This window comes from Corvus kubaryi, unplaced genomic scaffold (assembly GCF_017639235.1).
Source record: "Corvus kubaryi isolate FWS band 111438036 unplaced genomic scaffold, C.kubaryi_AGA036_p1.0 split1-37173, whole genome shotgun sequence".
NCBI lineage: Eukaryota > Metazoa > Chordata > Aves > Passeriformes > Corvidae > Corvus > Corvus kubaryi.
The window spans coordinates 344301-363374 of NW_024582074.1; the positions used below are offsets into that span (position 1 = coordinate 344301).

Genomic DNA, 19074 nt, shown 5'->3' on the forward strand with positions numbered 1-19074 from the left:
CCTGAAATCAAGAGTAATGTGACCAGAGACAGATGAGACTGTGGTATTCAGCTCTCAGCAGTTTTTATTACTCCTGCTGCTGTAGCTGAATTTCTCTATGTGCACAAGCCAGTGGTAGCAGTACTAAATCTCCTGAGCGCCTTTAGACACGCTGGAGTGTCTAAAATGGTGCTGCTTAGAGCTTCTGCCAGTACATAGACATGTGAGTGAGTTAGGAGCACTTTTATCCTATCTGTGCTAAAAATCACCTGCCTTAAGCCACTGATCTCTTTTCTCCCTCCTTACAAGGGTGAGAGGTGTGTGCTGGAGCTGGCAGATGGCTGGGGAGAAAACACATCCATGCAGGCAAGCAAAAAAAATCAGGTTGCATCACTACTAACCAGTTTGTGCCACGACTTGGGTTTTCTTCTGCCTTTCGCTGCCCTGCCTACACTGGCTTCCCCATCACCCCTTGGCTTGGCTGTTTTGTGACCTACCTCCTGGAACAATGTTTTTTCCCTTCCTCTCTCAGCTCTCTCTAGGTGATTAGTCTAAGAGATATCAGCCATAGCACATTGCTGAATTCATTTTTAGACACAATGCTGTGCCAGAGATTTGTTTGCTTAATTACAGAAATACTATTATTTCTGCTGTAGTATGTCTGGATTTGGTTTTGTTCCTGAGGCTGGTGCTGATTTCAGCCTCCTTTCTTTGGCTCTGCTTAAAGATATTTTTTGTTGTTCTGTCAAATTAGAGCAGATATGCCTAATCTGGAACATTATAAAGAACTGAATGGACTGAAGAAGGAACAAGTAGTTTAACCATGTCACTCGTGCAGCACAGGTAGGCTTTTATCACTTAGATCTTCAACTCTTAACACTTGTATGTAATGCAGGGCTGCTCAGCTCCATGTACTGGCACTCTGCATCTCCTATGTGGGGACAGGTCTCATGTCAGTGCCACACATGACAAAAGCTGGCTTTGGGTGCCCAGGATGCCACGAGACAACCAACTTCTTTCTCAGCAGATTGTCCTAGGTTACAGTGTAAGATGTAACCAAAAGTATGTATTCTATTATCATCTTCACAAGCTGTTAAAGCAGGTGGGGCAGTGTTTGTTATCTCCTACCATGACTCATCCCTGATAACTCCCTCGGGGGTCTATCTCTGTTAATGGGTCATCAAGGACCCACTGCATGACTCACAGAATTACATCATCCCATTGTGAGATGCTCCACCCAGGGGGAGGAGCCAAGCATTCCCACCTAGATATAATCTGGGGTTTGGAACAGCACAAGCAGCTCTACCGACTGGATTCCCAGAGGACAAGAGCCACCACTGGACCTTCAGGTGAAGACCAGACCCTTCTACAGGATCACCTCTTCAACAGAACCACTTCATCTTGACTGCTACCACCACCCTGACTAACACAGTGTCAGGTTGTATGCTGACTCTGTCAGTGTTCTTGTACTATTGCATTTATTTTCATTTTCCTATTAAATTATAATTCTGACTTGCAATCTCCCACTTGTTTGTTTTCAAACTAGTACACAGACCCAGATATGGAGTAGAGACAAGCTTCATGCAAGTGGAGCATGTATCGAAACTCCTTGACTTGATGCTTTGGTCATGTCTGCTTGAGCAGTGGGGCGTGAGGGTGCAACCCACCGCTGCTTGCTCAGAGGCAGAAAGTCTCAGTGCAATCCATGTCAGACAGTGTGTGCACACCAAGTGATGACTTGAACCCCAGGGAGTTTTCAGAAATTAATAGGTTGAAGTGTAGCATAAGTTTGTTAAGCTCTTGTAGGGATTTGGAATTTCCCAGTGTGATCCCCACTGACAACAAGGAACGAAGAAGATAAAGATATTAGAGCCAAGTTTTCAGCACAAACCTGCTCTCAAGTAGTGATTCAAAATACAGCTTTACATGTCAAACTGTGAAACACCAAGTATACCCATGTGTCAAACTTATTTATCTGGAGGACAAGACAAATATTACCACTTAAAAAGCTCTCTCTTGCTTTTCATCCTTACTCAGGTTTGCTGAAAGGGTCTAGGATTTAATATTGTTTATGGCAACACTTAAACAGGAAAGGAGAGTATTTTGGCCAGGTCCCTTCACAGAGTCAGATTTTACACAAGGGTTATGAGGCTCATTGGGGCTAATCCCCTGCTAGCATTATACATCATCTGACAGTTGCCAAGGAGACAAGGATAATCTGAGTGAAACAAGATATGTGAGAAAGGTATTTATGAACATTTGCCTAATGATACTGGTGGAATGCACCAAGAAGTGATTATTTGAGTGCCTTTGAAGTACTACCTCTTCTGTGATGAATATGGAGGACTGATACACATGCAAAAAATGTCCCTGTGAACTTAAAGCAGCAGCAGCTTGGCCTTGAGTTTTTCCTCTTTATCCTGCATCCAGTGCTGTGGGGAGGGGCAGACAAGGCTTTTGCAGTGCTGTGAGTTCCCTGTCCAGACACCTGCACTCTGTGGCATCAGCACAGCATACACAAGGATAAACAGTGTAAAGAAGCCATTTCAGTCTGTGGTGCTGACAGAGGCTTAATGAAAACTGTCCACGTGTTTGAAATACTTGCAGGTGCCTCATGCAAAGGTCTCGGCTGGCAATGGTGTGAGGGGAAGAAGAGCAGAGGTGGTGGTGTACGTGTACTTACAGGCGTGGAGGTGTGTGTGCTTTGTCCATGGCTTTACAGCCAGCCTGCTCATTCCTCCATCCCTGTCCCCAGGGTGAGCCCAGCTGCACCACAGACACCTGCCTCTGGGTGCTTGTGTCAGATTCACTGAGCTGTGGGCAGGGTTAGCACCATGGCCTACTTGGTATATGGATCTGGACAGGCATGTTGGTCAATTATGCACTTTCCCTGACCTGGGGTGGCTTATAGCTCTGCTTAGGGAGATTAAAAGAAGCTGGAGAGCTAGTATCTTCATTTGAGCAAGTTCATGCTTGGAAAGGTTTCTGCACTGTCAGCTTCATACAGCAAAGTATTTTCTTGGTGGGGTGCTCCCTGGCCATGAAAAGGGTCAGAGACTGTCGGAGGATCTCATGTCTGGGATCAGGAGCACTAAAGCTGTGTGGTCTGGATCTGTCCCACATTGGGCAAATCTTCCCCTCCTGTGCTGAGGTGGGGCAGTGACCCGCAACGAGGGAGAAAGCTGCTTGTGTTCTTCCCTCTCCCCCAGTTTGCCCTTCTTAGTCTCTGATACTGTGGCTTGATGGATGATTAAGAAGGATGGGAAGACAGAAGGAGTTTCCCAAGTTTTGAATGCCGGATGCAAATAACTCCTTTGAAAGGAAGGAGATGCTGAGAGCCAGCCTGCAGCTGATGGGCTGTGTCTCATGATGCCAGAGTTAATCTGGGTAAGCAGAGATTAACTGAGCTGCTGGATTGGATAATGCCTGGACTGGTTTATTGCAGCTTCTGCTGATAAAGCAGCCCAAGACCAGGAGACCCCTGCTTTCTGCAGCTCTGCAGGGTGAGGGCCTGTGCCCATGGCACCAGTGCCTCAGGCACAGGAAGGCCCCAGGAAGAGGTGACATTAATGAAATCATCAATTTCATAAGCATTTGCCTGGAGCTCTTAAAGCTTTAAATATTTATTAGTTAGACTTCACTAGAGTCTGGTCCCTTGTCCCAAGGTGGAGAGGGAAATAAAGGCTGAGTAGCACAACATTTAGGAAGAATTTGTGCACAAAGTGAAGTACAACATCCAGTAAAGCCTAGGGAAATCTCTCTGGAACAGAGGCAAACCGACAGGAATAATATGAGTTGGCAAATCCCTGTGCAACTTCATAGCTGATCAATAGATATTATTTAGACAAGTATCACAGTTACATTCTACAAATGATCTCTTGAACAAACATGGTAATTCCAGGCTTTCTCATTTGGCTTCTCTAAACAAAAATCTGTTGAAAAGTATGACTCCCAGAAAATCTGAGTCTATTCAAGCATTTTGAATAATGCCCTGTTTACATTTTTCACCTTTTCATTACTTTATGTCCATGTAGAGTGAAAATGCAAGCCAGTTCCTAGGCCTTTGAGATCACTTATTCCTTGTGAGTATTCCCTCAGGCTTCTCTGCCGCATTCTTTAGTATTCATAAATAGCAAGAAGACTTGACCTGATGTTAATCAAACTCTTGCCTGCATAAAACGGAAACCCCAGAAGGTCTCTTTCAGACTTAACTTTGCCTAGTTCTTTTTGTATCAGTGCAAAAATTGGCCAGACCTGCCTGACCGGTGGCTACTTGGCCACTTCCCAAAAGTTTCCTTTGATGGAAACCTTATAGAATCTCTGGGCTATCTCCTCTACTCAGCCAAACTTACAGCTGTTTTTTTTTAGTATCAGTCTAATTCTTATCCTGCAATTTATACACACTGCCCGTTATTGTAAAGGACATGGAGAATAAAGCTTATACTCGGTCAAAGAGTAATGTCTGACCACTAGCTTTACCCTGTCACGCTGTCAGTGTGGGACACAGATGACTAAATTCCTATTCCACACCTTAAAAACAAACAAAAAGCCCCACCCCAGTGCATCCCCATTCTGTAAGATCAAGAGAAAAGTTCAAACTCTTGCATACTCTGCTTGAGTGGAGAGGAGATTTTTTGTTCACTAGGGTCTTGTTTATTGGTTTACACTGATAATTACTGCCTAGTCTGTCAGTGCCTCAGTTTCCTGGTGTTCCAATAGAATCTATGCCACATCACTTGCTAACCAAGTAAAGAAACAATGGAGAACTCTTTAGGTACTTCTCCAAAAGGCATCCTTCTCCTGAAATTTGTGGGTGTTTTAGTCCTGAAACACTTCACCTGCAAAAGCAATTGGGACTATGGATCTCTTCTGTAAGTATAGACCCTTCCCTCCAGCAAGTCTTAAGGTTTGTACCTGTCTAATGGTCTTCGTGTGAGTGAAAAATCTGCTGGTCTATACCTGAATTGTAGAGGACTTCCATTTTCCTGGATCTGAGCTTGTAGACAGCCAAATACAATGGTGCTTTGTTCAACAAGTAACCAGGAACAGCTCAGGCTAAATAGACACCAAGTGGAACAGCTTTCTAAGAGGACCCTTGTCACTACAAAACTGTGCCAAATCTAGAAGTGGATTCAGGAATCGACTTTCAAGGATGTAGAGAACAAAGCAATCACAAGGTTAAATTTCATTATCTTGGTGCACTGAAGTGCAAAGGAACTGAGGGATTCCATTTAAAGGGCAAATCCAATGAGCTTTAGTTACCCAAACATCTGCAGATCTTTCAAGTGTTCTGTGAAAGCTCTACATCTATGATCTGCATTACTGTGCTAATCTTGGTAACCAGCTGAAACTAACCAAGCAGTTCTTCCTTTCAAAAATGTTCTTTCCATGCTTCAACATTAGAACCTTCCAGGGAAGAACAGTTAGGAGAGGGCAAGAACAGTTAATGGAATTGTTCCCAACACTTCTGACCTCAGCAGTCTCCCCTCAGACAGTGACAGGGATCCCATCTATGATGGAAATCTGTTGCAGATCTTGGCATCTACAGAACTGAGCCTCTACAGAAGGATACCTACTGAGATTCTTAGGCTAGCCTCTATCTCCTCAAAATTAAATGCTCTTCCAGTTGCTCTGACATGCAGGTCCTTTGGCTTATGTCCTCATCTGTCAGTTGTTCCCTGTTGTACCTTTGCCTCTGGATGCTGTTGTGTCCCTATCTGAGGTGGCATTTCCCATCCCTGTGGTGGTGCTGCCAAGCATGAGCCAGCTCTGTATTGCATTGTGGCCACCAGAAGTCAACAAGAGTGTTTTGCTGATCCTGTATCTGTGCTCAAAATAAACTGGGTTTTGCTAAATGCCATTCTAAACAAAATGTTGGTTAAGCTCTAGGCTGTTTTGCAAGAAGCCTCTGTTCTCATGGGTAATCAGAGCACCCAAAAGCCCCTCACAGTGTAGAAGAGACTTCCCTCTTCAGCTGTTGTCTACTAAATTATGTTTAGAAAAAACAAGTCTGCTTGAAAAAAGAAGAAATTTAAGGACTTTCATTATAAAGTGTGCAAACTTTATAACCCAGAATGGGTCTTTAAAGATCAAATGCTTTTAACTGGTTTTTTCTCATGTAGATATTTGCAAAGCCTTCAATCATGTTTGGTTCTAGCTAGTAATGCAGTGGCTGGATACAAACACCTTCTGTGTCCTACTTTCCAGAATCTCCAGAAGGAAGTGTTTACAGCAAGTGTGAATAAGCAGAAATATTTTGAAAAGACTTCTTCTGCCCATGTGTTCCTACCTCTGAGCTACTGCATAATAAAACAATTCCAAGAAACAACCTGGACCTAAACAAAATAGCCACTCGGAATTTTTAGTGCAGTGCACAGGGGAGGAAAGGACTCATTCAGAATTTTACCTCCTTACTCCAGGACAAGTTTGGCTTCAGTTTTATGTTGGATTCTGGCCTTCAGATGTTCACAGCTTAGTGGTGCTGCTGACGTCTCAAGACAGAAGCCTTGCATGAACTTTCGAAATCGCTTCTAGGACTACTTGCTGGAGGAGAAAGCTGGGCTGTGAGCTGGGCTCAGCTGAAGTGCAGTGTATGGCTGACTACCAAGGGCTTTATACCTACGTGTATTTGTCCTAGAGAGTGCTGTGGACACTCATTCCTGCAGATGTGCTGCCCAGGGAAAGGGGGTGGCAGTGGGACAGGAGGTGTAGCTCTGTGATGTCTCCCGGGACAGCCTCTGCTGCGCCATCCAAGCATTACGAGCCTCTGAGGGTGTGAGATGAGCCGTGCACAGCCTGGAGGTTCAGTAGCTCGGGCAGACAATCTTTTCTCCGGTGCCATGTCCCGGGCGATGCTGTGTGCCAAGCCCGGGGTGGGGGGAGGGTCATCCTGCTGCTCACTGACCTGCTCACAAGGGGCTCTTTTCACTCAGGATATAAAATGTTTACCTGTCCCCCAGCAGGAGCTCGGGAGCTCATTGTGGATGGTACAGCCAACAAGCTGCCTTGGGCTGGGACAGCTCCAGCACGATTTGGGGGGGGGAAATTGCCGTGAGCAGAGGAAGAAAGGCAGGGAGGGGCCCGCGGGGGACGCAGAGTCGACGCGGGAACACGTCCTGGCAGCAAGCCGAGCCCACGGGGGTGGCAGACGGGCCGCGGCCACCGCCCGCCCGCCTCGGACGTCACAAGTGCGTCTCCCTGCGTCTCCCTGCGTGTCGTGGCATTACAAGCAGAGAAATCACACCCCGTTGCCACAGCAACATCACCAGCTGGGGCGTGCCGTGCTGCCATCCAGCAAGCAGCGAGGGGACCCCGGGAATGGAGGGGATGCTTCCCTGCCCCAGAGGAGAGTAAGGGTCCCACCCAGCCCCTGGGACCCAGGGATGCCATCCTTTTGCCCAGGTGCAGCGATTTGTGTACTTCCACTGCCTTAACAGTAACAGTTATTTTTTTAACCTTAATAGTAGTTTAATCCTTCTCCTAGGGAGGGCTTTGCCTCCTGTTTTATTCCAGGCACGGCTTTCATAGAAGCACGAAACGTTAAGGGATTGGAATAGACCTTACAGATCATCTAGTCGCAACCTCCCCTGCCACAGGCAGGGAATCCTCCCACTACACCAGGCTGTTCCAAGCCCTGTCCAACGTGGTTTTCAACATTGCAAGTTTGGGACAGCCACAACCTTCCCGGGCAACCTGCTCCAATGTCTAAGCACCCTCATAGGAGAGAACTTCTTTCTAATATGTAACCTATATTTCCCTTCCTTTAATTTGTCCCCATTCCCCCTTGTCCTATCACTACAACCCATTCTCTTTCCGCACATTCCTTATCAGCGCTCATCAGCACTTAAACCAAAGGACTCAAGAGTAAAAATCTTTCATGAAGTGAGTGTGTGCAAAATCCTTGGGCAAATTCTGTATGGGTGCCTCCTCCTTATGTTTGCTGAAATTACTTCTTTGGCACTTCCTGTATTTATTCCTTGGTGTCTGGATGGCCCTGTTCCTGTTGGGTCCCAACGCTCTGTGTGTCGTAAAATGGGGTTAATGGGTGCTGCAGACTTGGACTGACTCTCAGCAGAGGGTTGAGCCTTTCTCCTTGTTCTTCTAGAGGGATGGTGGGTAAGTGCCACTCAGCAGTGACCTCAAGGTGTTTCTTCATTACCTTCTAGGGGACTGAATCATTTCACTAAAGGACTTTGCAGGCGAGAACACACAGCTGCAGTCACATCCTATATTTACAGCTTTATCATGGAAAGCCTCAGTACTCCAGGCCTGATGTGTCATGAAGCTGAATTATTAAAAAGTGCTCTCTGCTAGAGTAGAAGCAACTGGACAGAAGGAGCCTTTCTCATCAGTATTCCCCAGGTGATCAGGGATCTGGCTATGTGGCGTGAGGATCTGCTGATGCTCCAGAGGGGTGGGGAGCTGAGGAATGAGTTTACTGGGAGGTTTGCTGGAATCAATGTTTGGCTCTGTCTGGTGCTGGTGTCTGTTTCCTCTCACCTCAGCATGTGTGACACGAGTGAGCCTTAAGCCAGGCACAAAACATTGCTCAAGGGCTGTCTGCCTTCCCCCAAGGAATGAGCAGCCCCACCTAGGCTGCCATGACAAGCAGGTACTTCAGCCCCTTCAACAGGAGGCAGTGCTGCCTTTTCTCCTGCAATCTCCTGTTTCCATTGAATTTAGACTGCTCAGTGGTGATGCAGGTGAAGATTTGCTATGTGCTTGAGGAGTTCAGTGTGGAGTTCCTCATAATAAGCTACTTGCTGAATAGGTCCAGTAAACACTTTGAAGAGCAAAAACTGGAGAGTTTTTATGAAAAATAATTCAGTGTAGTGGCTAATCTGCACCTTGAAATGTAGGGATAGTCAAAGCAACTCTTCTTTAGCCTAGGTCCACTCAGGATCTTTGTCTAGTTAAAAATAAACCCCCTGAAGCAGGACTCAAATTCAGCCTCACTTGCCTCTGTGCTAAGGATGGAGCTCCCATGAGACCCTGCTGGGCTATTGGAGACAGCTTAATAAACAAGAAACATAGTGAGACTTGCATTAAGCACCTGAATAGATAAAATAAGGAATTAAAGACATAATTCATAGTGTAATTGCTACAAATCTCTGGCATGGCAAAACCAGTGCATCTTGCCCAGCATACTTCTTCTAGTAACTTTTTCAGTGAGTAATCTGAATTTCTTAAAACCAACATTGTTCCTATGCTGACAGACCCAGCAACCAACCATTCGGAAAAATCTCTTCAAATTAATAACTGACAACAGACGTGCCTCTCTTGTCTGCTCTTGACCATAAAAGGATGTATTTAAAATACAAGTAATCTGGAAAGGAGAATACAGTATGGTCAGCTTGTTCTTAAATAAAAACCTGTTTCTTTCAAATCAAAGCCAGGGAGTGCCTGCCAGTTCTCTAACATGCTGCATGTTAAGAGCATGAAGTGTGAAACTTCAATTGAAATATTACTGAAAGGAGGGTTTTGTGGTTAGTAAATAATACCTTCTTTGGACAATTGTGTGCTGGCTGCTCCTGTTCTTTCTGTACCAGAGGAATTGACTGAAACACCTCATTCTTTGTAGCAGCATGCTGGCTCTAGATGCTGAGTGAATATAATGAGTTGGTGATTGAGGGCCCCTCTGAGGGATGCCACAGCAGCCCAGCACTCCTCTCTAAACACAAGGAGCTGTTTCAGCAGTGCAAGATGACACTCTTCCCCTGCCCCTGGAAAGAGATTTGCATTGCAAAAACTACCTGAGCCTGACATTGTGAAATCGTTCCCCTGTGTTCCATGTACCATAAAAGAAGCCCAGCTGAACTGGGAAGGATGAGCCTCACCCAAGCTACATGCAGCAAACAGCTCCAGGAGACAGAGCTGGGGAGCAGGAAATGTGTGGGAAAGCCATCTGCTGAAGGCACTCAGAAACAGCGTGAAAGTCTTTTTTCATTCACTTCCTGACAAAGCAGTAATATGTTGCCTCATTATAGAAGACAACTGCTTGTTATTATTATTTGCATTAGTAACTCCTAGAAGCCCAAAGGTGGGGACAGGACTCTTGCTGTGTTACCTGCTGTGGGCACATGTAAGAGGAGACCTTTCCCTATACACACTCCCCCATAAAAGGACAGAAAGCATACGATTATGGTTTTTGTGTTTTTTCTCTTTCTTTTTTTTATCCTAGTGGGGAACTGAGACAGATGGGAGAGACTGAAGGAGCTGGAAACAGAACTTGTAATAATTCCCAAGCCTTGACTTTCTCAGCAGAACTGTTCTTTGACTCCTATGGTCAAGAACAGACAAGAGACTCCTATACTTTATCTCTGATATCACCTGGTCCTGGTGAGTGGTTTGTACTCTGGTACACTGCTCATCAGGAGCTCTACAGTTCTTGGTAAACTCAGCATTTAGCTTGGTGTGGACACACTGCTGAGAGCTCCTGCACCCTTTGCTGTGCTGAGGCAGGGGGAAGGAAATCAAAGCAATGTGCAGAAGGGATTTTAATCATCACATAGAAAATTAAAAAATACTGTGGAGGTCTTAAAACTTGCTCTTTGGCATTTTGATCATGTCTTTCACTGTATGCTCCCAGTCCAGCCAACCAAATTTTCCCCATGGTTTAATGCTGTTCTAACCTCAGGCTAAAAGCAGAGAACCAAAGGCTGTATTTCAAGATGAGGCAAAGTTCCTTATAGCCTACTTACTATTATTAGATATTTAAAGTTCTCCTATATCATCACCTCATTGGAAGACCTCAAACCATTTTAAGGACCTTATTTCAGCCTCTTGGTGACAGAGGAAAAAGGCTAATTTTTAGATGCTGGAACAGACTTAAAATTCCTATCCTTAAGTTTTCCTTATCAGTCTTTGCTAGAACTGACAATGGATTTTTTTCAGTCCCATGCATTAATTGCAAGACAGAACTTTCCAGATTCCTTTGCTGTCCTTGTGTGGGTGTGTGTGCTTGGTTGGTTGGCATTTGTGCCAGGTTTAGACAAAGTGAGTATGTGCTTGCATTGCCTTTTCATCTCTGGGGAAGGCAGGGTTAAAAAAATGTCCTAAAGCCTAATTAGTTGGTGAAAGAATGGCAGCAGCAGCAGGAAGAAGGAGGGGCAGGATGAAGGAGATGGCGGCTGCTGCCCTGCTTTGAGGGAAAAGAGGCTGAAACCCAGGGAATCCAGAAGAAACAAGCAGGAACATGTGGGGTGGCAGCTCCTGAGGCTGACTGTCATTCAACACACAGAGCCTAGTGCCTTCTCCAAGAGAGAGATGATCAAGTGTTGTTAAATGGGGCCACGAGGTGTTAATTGTTAAAAACTGTAGAAATTCAAATTTAAAGAGCCAGTACCTACTACTGTAGAATGACTCTACCAGAGAGAAGCCCATCTTTCTGTCCTGTGAGTGAAGCAGGATAGAGTGTTGGATGGGGCAGACTTGAGGCTCTGAATAAGGCTTTCATCACCTTATCCCAGACTTCTCATAACCCTCTGCTCCCAAACAACCCACAGTGACACAAAAGGCAGGTGCAAAATGCAGAACCAGGAACACAAGGAGGGTACCACCAACACCTTAAAGGTCACAGAAGCTGTAACAGCACCTCTTTGTAGGACTTTTCCTCTCCCAGTGCTCAGTTCATGACCCCAGGCAAGACTCCAACCTATGGCAATATGGCTGTGGGCAAGCACATCCATGCAGCTCTATTTGTCCTTTTTATTAATTGGAAGCCTAAGTGGTAACAGGAGCCAGAACTACATGGGTGCAGGGTTTAGGCAGTCCCACTGCCTCAGGGATTACATGTGTAACCTCTTCAGAATAAGAGACCAGACACATGAGACTGCAAATGCACTATGGAGCAGCAAATATGGAATATTAAGTAGCCAGGAATCAAGTGCTAATATAATGCTGGGATTTTAAAAAGCCTCAGCTAAAGCCCTGAGAATGACAACAGACCGTTCCCCACTCTCTTTCAATTTGTCCAGGTTTTCCTGACTGTGGGAAGACTGTTTACAAGCTTGCTATACCCGTTGCTATATTTGAATTACTGGCAAGTTTTGGCCAGGTGACAAACTCAATGAGCACTGAATCGCACCTCGGCAAACATGAGCTCTGAGTCTATCAGAGCTTATCTGCATTGGAGAAAAACTGTCCTCCAAGCTGGGAGCAGGGCTGAGCTGGAATGGGAAGGGCAGCACCAATACTCATCTTTTTTGAATGTGGCAGTTCTGAAGTGGGTCAATGAAGACTATTTCTGGCACTAATAGGGAGTTAAGGGAACAAAACCCACACTCGGACACCACATGCTGGTAGACTTAACTTGGTGGTTCTTCTGACAAGGCTTTGTGGAGTGCCTCTCTGAGCATCTGACTGTGAGAGGCTCCTGTAGCACAAGCGTCATGTGAGGATAATCCCATGTGGTTGAAAGCCCAAAACAAGCTGTCTGGTTTGCCTCTCCCATCTTCTAGTCCGTTCTTCCAGTTTGTGCTTATGCTGGGACCATAACAAATCTTACATTCCCCAGTCAATGACAGAAATCATACATACACAGAAAATTACTGAGAGTCACCAGATCTGATGGGAGCCAAGCTCTTAGCCCTGGATAAGAAACTTGACACAACACAGGGCTTGTGCAATCTTGGGTGGAATCTCTCATTCATGGTGTATATGGAATATACTCTGTCCAGATCTGTAGCTCACTTGGGACACATTGCTTTAAAAACATGGATAAACTTAGCAACATTCCTGAGTAAGGAAGATTAGGTCTTTTTGTATTTTTTTTTAAAGCCAGTTAAACAAATTGGACTAAATGACTTCATTGATCCTTGACAAGAAAATCTACAGTGGAATGAGGAATGATTTCCTCAAGTGTCAGTACAGAGTGTCATACCCAAGACTTGCTCTTCTCACCTCCAGAGGCACAGGACAACCACATACACAGCTTGAGTGAAGACCTGTACATTTGGCCCACTTCAGAGTCTTCTGGTCCTAGTGTTGTGGTTGAGGTGTCCACCCTCCCATAGGTAAAATCCACATGTCAGCCCCAGAGACTTAGCTCTGACAGAATCTAGTCTGAGAGATGTTCTTACAGCATGAGATGGGCCTCTTCAGCATGAATCTGCGTGTGTGTTTTTGTTCTGTGCTGTTTTGGGAATAACTGATAACAAGCAAATGCTTTTGTCTGCTAGAGTAACTGTGTTCTCAAAAATTAAAATTATGGTTTGTAGTAACTGTCCAGTGGGGAGAAAAAAAACCAAGGTTCTTAATTCCAGAAGACAGGTTAACTTCTGGGGGAAGGAGGCAGGAACTGTTAAGTCTTTTGCTGTCAGAAAGAAACTCATGCTGCAAGTATTCAGTCAATTAGGCTGATTTGTAGCAGCCTCACTATAAATCCTCTTTCATTCAGAGGCAAGTTAAGCTCTTTGATGAAACATGCCATTCCAAGGAATTTCAGTAGGTTCTCACACATCTAACCATGGCAAAGTTATCTGTAGTGACACACCATCCAAGAATGATATGGTATGTTCAATTCTACAACATTACAGCCAACGTATCTCAAAAAAGGGAGACCTGCAAAAAGCCTTTCACCCCACTGTTGCAGATTAGCCTTTTTCTTGCATGCTGCATTTGTTCAGCCTAATAGTAAATTAGAAAGAGATTTTCTAAATCAGTTCTAGATACAAAAACAGTTGAACAACTATGCAGTAAATGACCACTCAACCCAGAAACACAACTGTTTTGCCAAAGAAATGCATCACTCCTTAGAGGTGTCAAATCAATTTAAAGGCAGCATGTCTTATTGGGACACCTGTGTAACATGACCAGAGGCAGAAACCTTTGTTTTCCTGGAAGCGGGAGCTTTCTCACTCTTTTGCCCCAGAGGTGGATGATAGCAGAGCTGTGACCCTGTCCCATGCCCAGCTGTGCCACCCAGCTGACTCACCCTGCTGAGCTGGTCCAGGAGTCTTTGGTTCTGCTCAGAGAGTTCCTGGACAGCACGCGTTTTCTCCCGGTCGGCTTCGCGCAGGTGGACCTGCTGCTTCTCCAGCTCGTCCTGCAGCTGCTTCACGTCACTCTCCAGTTCAGACACCCTTCCTTCCCACTCTCCTTCCTTGTTCTCAAATCGCCGCCGCAATTCATGTTTCTCTTGTTCCAGGTGCTAAATGATGGGGGAGAAGAGGTTAGGAAGGGAGAGAAAAAAGGTGAATGTCTCCTTTTCCTCATCTATGCTAGGGCTAAAACCTTGTGCAGTAAAGAGAATGGTGCTAGAGTGTGACAATGCCATGAAGATGGCAATTCCACATCAGGGCAGGTCACTGGCACTAAAGCCATTTTCCATTTCCAGCAATTGGCCTGTCCTTTGCCTCTGGAGTTCAGCACATTGAATTTTCACTGAAATAACTGCCAAAAGAGTAAAGTAGGCTGCATGTCAATAGGCAGAATATATAGGTCAGACAGAGCAATTGATTTAGCAGAGCCCGTCTTAACTCCAAAGCAATATTTCAGTGGTCAGTGTCATAATTCTTTTTAAATTGCCTTTATAGTCAAAATACACAAACTGTACCCTTACTGTTGGTGAGGAATGTAGATGAGGCATCCTTGTTGTCATATGGGTCTCATGAACAACAGCTGAATCATCTATCCATTTGCTCTTTCTATTTCTGACCTAATTAGTTGTCTGAGAGTTTGATAGTGCACAGTAACTCCACTGTTTGATGCAGTCCGCTCTGGAATGGCAATGGATGCAATGAACTGGTTGCTATAGACATTATGTACGTGCATGTTCTGGGTTCAGGTTTCTTAGAAACCACTCTCAGTTCTAGAGACTCTGCTCTGCTTTGGATTGGCTGGAAAATGAGGGACAGTACAAATCTGGTGAAACTTCTGCATGTTTTACAGGCTCAGTTAAATGAGGACTTGACTGAAACAGAGCTGCAAATCAGGTCAAAGTAAATTTATGTTGTGCCCATTTGAAAGAATTCCTGCTCCAAAACTCTGAATTTCCCCTGGTGACTGAAGCCACACATTTACTTTCAGAACAGTCACAGATTGGGGACATGGGCACATCCCAGGATTAGCAGGGAAACCTGAAAAGCGGGAGTCCTCTCCTTGTTGGTTGTCCTCTGATGCCCAAAATAATCTCCTGCTACTCTCTCTCAGATTCCCCAGTCTTTTAGGAATGTGTCTTAGAAAAGAACAGAAACGCAATGGGTCAAACAATGGTAGCACTTGCATATTTCTCCCAGGTGAATTGCTCCCTGGTGAACAATTCCCATGGCACTTCTGATAGGAGGGAAAAATAAGCCTGCTAGGCAGAAAAGAAAATTGCACTGCATTTATGTGAAGTGGCTTTTTATTGCTTGTTGGAAACACAGGCTGTGAGGGGGCTGTTTCCCCTGGGTGCCTATCACTGATGACACAGAGCCTCCCTGGCAGGGTCCCTGTCACCTTTCCGAGCAGATCTGAATGTCAAAACCCTCCAGTTCCTCTCCGGCCCTCTGGTCTGTGTATTGCTAATCTTCCACCTTTTTAGCTCTGCCATGCGGATGCCATGTTTTCTCTTTCTTCACCTGAACCCCAAATTCTTTCCTATGCTCCTTCCAGCTCAGTGTAGCAGCACTTTGCTTGTGCCCTTCTAAATTGTTCTGCAAATTCCCAACTTACATGAAAAACCCTTAAATATGAGGGAAGGTTGATTAAAAACAGTGCCCCATAGCAGGGGATTTCCCCATATTTCAGACACTAAAAGAGTAAGCATCCTTGCAAATGAGAGCTAAGCAGTAATATAAGTATTTTAATGCAATAGGTAGGAATGAGATCCCAGCAGCTGGCCCATGACAACCATTGCAAAGAAATCTTGTTTGTAGTCCAAGCGTGGCTGGAGCAGCCACAATTTCACTTTTAGCGGCACGCTGAAAATTCTGTCTTTTATAGCTCTGCCTCTTTCACTGCTAGGCAACGTTTAGAAAGATCCAGGGCCTTCTCTAAATGGAAGATGGAACTTCAGCCTGCAGAGGAGCAGTACCGCAGCTGAAGTGCCCCAGACACCCAAATGTGATTCAGAAGCCACTGCTAAGACTTGTCAATCATTTAAAAAGCACTTTAATCCTTCACTGCAAAAGAAAATCTCCACTAGACACAGCCCACATAAATGGCCATCACAAAGGCTGGAGTTACAGGGAGGTGAAGAGCATCAAGTTTATTCTGTTGTGACAGAGAAACCAGAAGAGTGCAGTGGGGCACAGAGACGCTGAATAACCCAGATGAGCTGTGTTGACTAGTCCCTCCTGCCTCTGCCAGCAGCTGTCTCCTCTAGCCTGCCCTCACCCCACCACCTGCAGGGCTGCAGATCTGGAGAGGGGATTTCTGCACGTAGTGCTGATAGGGCAAACTGCTGTCCTCAGTAGGGGAGTTTCTTGTTTCCTGAGTGTCTCTCCATTCACGAGCTGTTCATTGATTTTTACACAGAACTTCTTTCTAGAAGATGTTTTCTTCTGAAAACAGCTTCTCTTCAACTTAACTGAGCTGGGCTGGTCCTCATCTAAAGAGATGAAACCAAGGGGAGAGTTTCCCAGCTGATATAGAGCATTCATACTGTAAAATGCTTGGACACAGCAGGCTCCTTTGTGTCAGAGGAACAGCAGTATTAACTGTTTTAATCCCTTACAGAAGATAAAACTCTCTAGGATCACCTAGCAGAATTTATTACAGAACTTATATTTCATGATTAGAAATGGATTTAAATTCAGGCTGTGAAGTGAAAGGTTTGCCAGAGTAGGTGTATGGCAGGAATGCTGTACCTCAACAATGAACCCACAAAACTAGAACATATTTAATCTTGAGGCAAAGCACCCAAAGAGAAGACCAGTACCTTGGCTGAAATGGAGAGGCTTCACTGAGCTCTTGTAACCAATTCTGAACTGTGAACTGGGAGAAAAATATCTCCTTCTAAGTGCTACTTAAACATCATTATATCAGGTTGTCACCAAGGATCTCATCTGAGACTTTGCTTCTTGTCACCATCAGAAAGTTCTCAGCATAGGGAAGGAGGGAGCAGCTCTGTGTCCTTCCTCTCTGCTCCTCTGAAATCAAAAAGCTTATTGTGAAGTTTTATTCAATTCAGTGGCAACAGGAGGAGGCCAAGATTTAATCTGCAGAGGCTGGGATTATCAAGCTTGTGTTTTTTAGAAGATTAATGTTGAAATTTGATTTTTCGTGTGAAGCAGCACTGGGTTAAATTTGCCAAACCCAGTGGAAAAAAATTGACCCTAAAGCAGATAACACTAACTCCTATCAGACAAGTAGCCTGGAAAATAGCAATCTGTTATTCCACTGGGAAGTTAGGGTGATAGTAATGGGATGAAAATATGTTAACAGTTGGTTGTGTTTACAATCTCTTCATTTACCTTCTGAATGGGCCTGTGAGACCAGAGGTAAACCATTCATGGGATGTTATTTAAAGTACTATCAAGTCATAGTTTCTCCCTTTCACCTCTACCTTTTGCAAACAATGAGTGGTATTTGAGGCTCCTGAACTCCCTAAGAGGCAACTCAGTGGATACCTAAACTTGTGCATTTTTCCTCTAATGGTAGGAAAGGTTTTACTCCAACTCCTAAGGAAATCCATGTCAGCACAACACCACACATGTCTGTTCTTGCTTAAAGATCACCCTGGAAACATTCACTCTGGCAAATTTTAATACTCTGGGAAATTCTAATCTGATAAACAGAGCCACTAAGCAACACTGAGCAAATGTCACCTTCACTACTTTTCTATTAGAATAGCAAAGGCAGAGAGACTCCCATGCAAAGAGGAAGGGATCAGCTAGGGTAAAGTGACAAGTTTAATAAGAGAGAGGAATTTTTGTCAGGAGAACAAAAGGCATACAGTAATCTCACAAATCCTCTTGAACTTGAGAAATGTTAAGTCCGTGAGGAAGGAATACAGGAATATGCAGGACTGTACAGAAAGGACTGGTCTAGGGCTGTGACTTGAAATGTGAATGTTAATCCAGCACTGTTCAAACTCTCTCCAGAAAGGTGAGAGAGGCTTGTCTCAGCCTTCTAAGCAGTATTACTTACTGGAAGAAATACAATTTCAAGAGTACCTCTGAGGAAGAGTGAGTAACAGTGGCTCTCTCACAACTGTGCAAGACAGTTGTTCCAAAAAAAGCTGCCTCCACAAGTCTTTTTCTTTGTAATAGCTCTATTTTATCTTTAAAAATCAATAAATAGCTCAACCCACCGAGTTCCTGGCAAACAGCTCTCTCCAGATACCTGTAGGCATTTTTCAGAGCAAACAACTAACAGCGATGTATCACTAGGGCTTATCTCCTGCCATGCCGAAAGCCTTAGCTGCAACAGCTTAGCATAAGGGTCACATATGCTCTGTAGCTCAGTACCTGCTGTCAAATCTACCTTCCGAGGTATTTCTGTGACGAGATCAGTCGCACACATCTCTCCCAGGTGGTCCTGGGGCAGAGCAGTCCCCCAGGAGCCTCCGGAGCGCGGTGCTGCAGCCCGGCCCCGGCCCCACATGCCGGCTCTCGGCCGGGAGGAGCGGGGGAGAACGGCAGCTTTGCCTCCCCCAGGCTTCGCAGGCATTGCTCAGAATCCTTCTTCCCCGTCACGGCCACAGCGAATCCCGTGGGCTGCCCGGCAGGGCCTGCGCCCGCCGCCCGCCCCCGGCACTCGCCGGGGAAGGGGCCGCGTTGCGCGGGGAGACCCCGCAGGCCAGGACCGGGGCCGGGACCGGGCGGAGCGCGGCGGGGCCTCACCTCCAGCTTGTCGGTGAGCTCCTTGTGCATCCTCTCGTACTGCCGGCTCATGTCCTGGTTGCGCTCCAGCAGCGCCTTGCCCAGCCGCGCCGCCAGCACCAGGTCCTTCTCCTTCTGCCGGATCAGCGAGAGCAGCTCGGGGTCGCGGGCGGCGGCGGCGGGCGGCGGCTCCGGCGGCTCCCCAGCGGCGGCCAGCAGCGCCAGCTCCTCCTCCAGGGCCAGCTCCAGGGCGGCGGCCCCGGGCGGCTCCATGCCGCCGGCGCTGTCCGCCTCCGCCGGTGCTGACCCGGCGGCGGGCAGGCGCAGGCACGGCGCCGACATGGCCCTG

At 45.8% G+C, this 19074-nt stretch overlaps 1 protein-coding gene and 1 long non-coding RNA gene across 7 annotated transcripts in view; one reads left to right on the forward strand and one right to left on the reverse strand.

Moving 5' to 3' along the window:
• The window catches only part of BICDL1 (BICD family like cargo adaptor 1), a 46185-nt gene extending 27118 nt beyond the window's left edge, over nucleotides 1-19067 (reverse strand). For all 6 annotated transcript variants that reach the window (XR_006020641.1, XM_042053906.1, XM_042053908.1 and 3 more), the window contains exons 1-2: nucleotides 18747-19067; nucleotides 13913-14128 (exon numbers count right to left, since the gene is read on the reverse strand). Coding sequence is in view for 5 of the 6 variants with exons in the window: in XM_042053906.1 (XP_041909840.1) it covers nucleotides 13913-14128; nucleotides 18747-19067 (537 nt within the window). In the remaining variant the exon portion in view is untranslated. The remainder of the gene's footprint in view (nucleotides 1-13912; nucleotides 14129-18746) is intronic.
• LOC121676882 overlaps nucleotides 18448-19074 on the forward strand; it is a 20433-nt gene continuing 19806 nt past the window's right edge. Inside the window, exon 1 of the long non-coding RNA XR_006020644.1 lies at nucleotides 18448-18759. This is a non-coding gene — a long non-coding RNA (uncharacterized LOC121676882). The remainder of the gene's footprint in view (nucleotides 18760-19074) is intronic.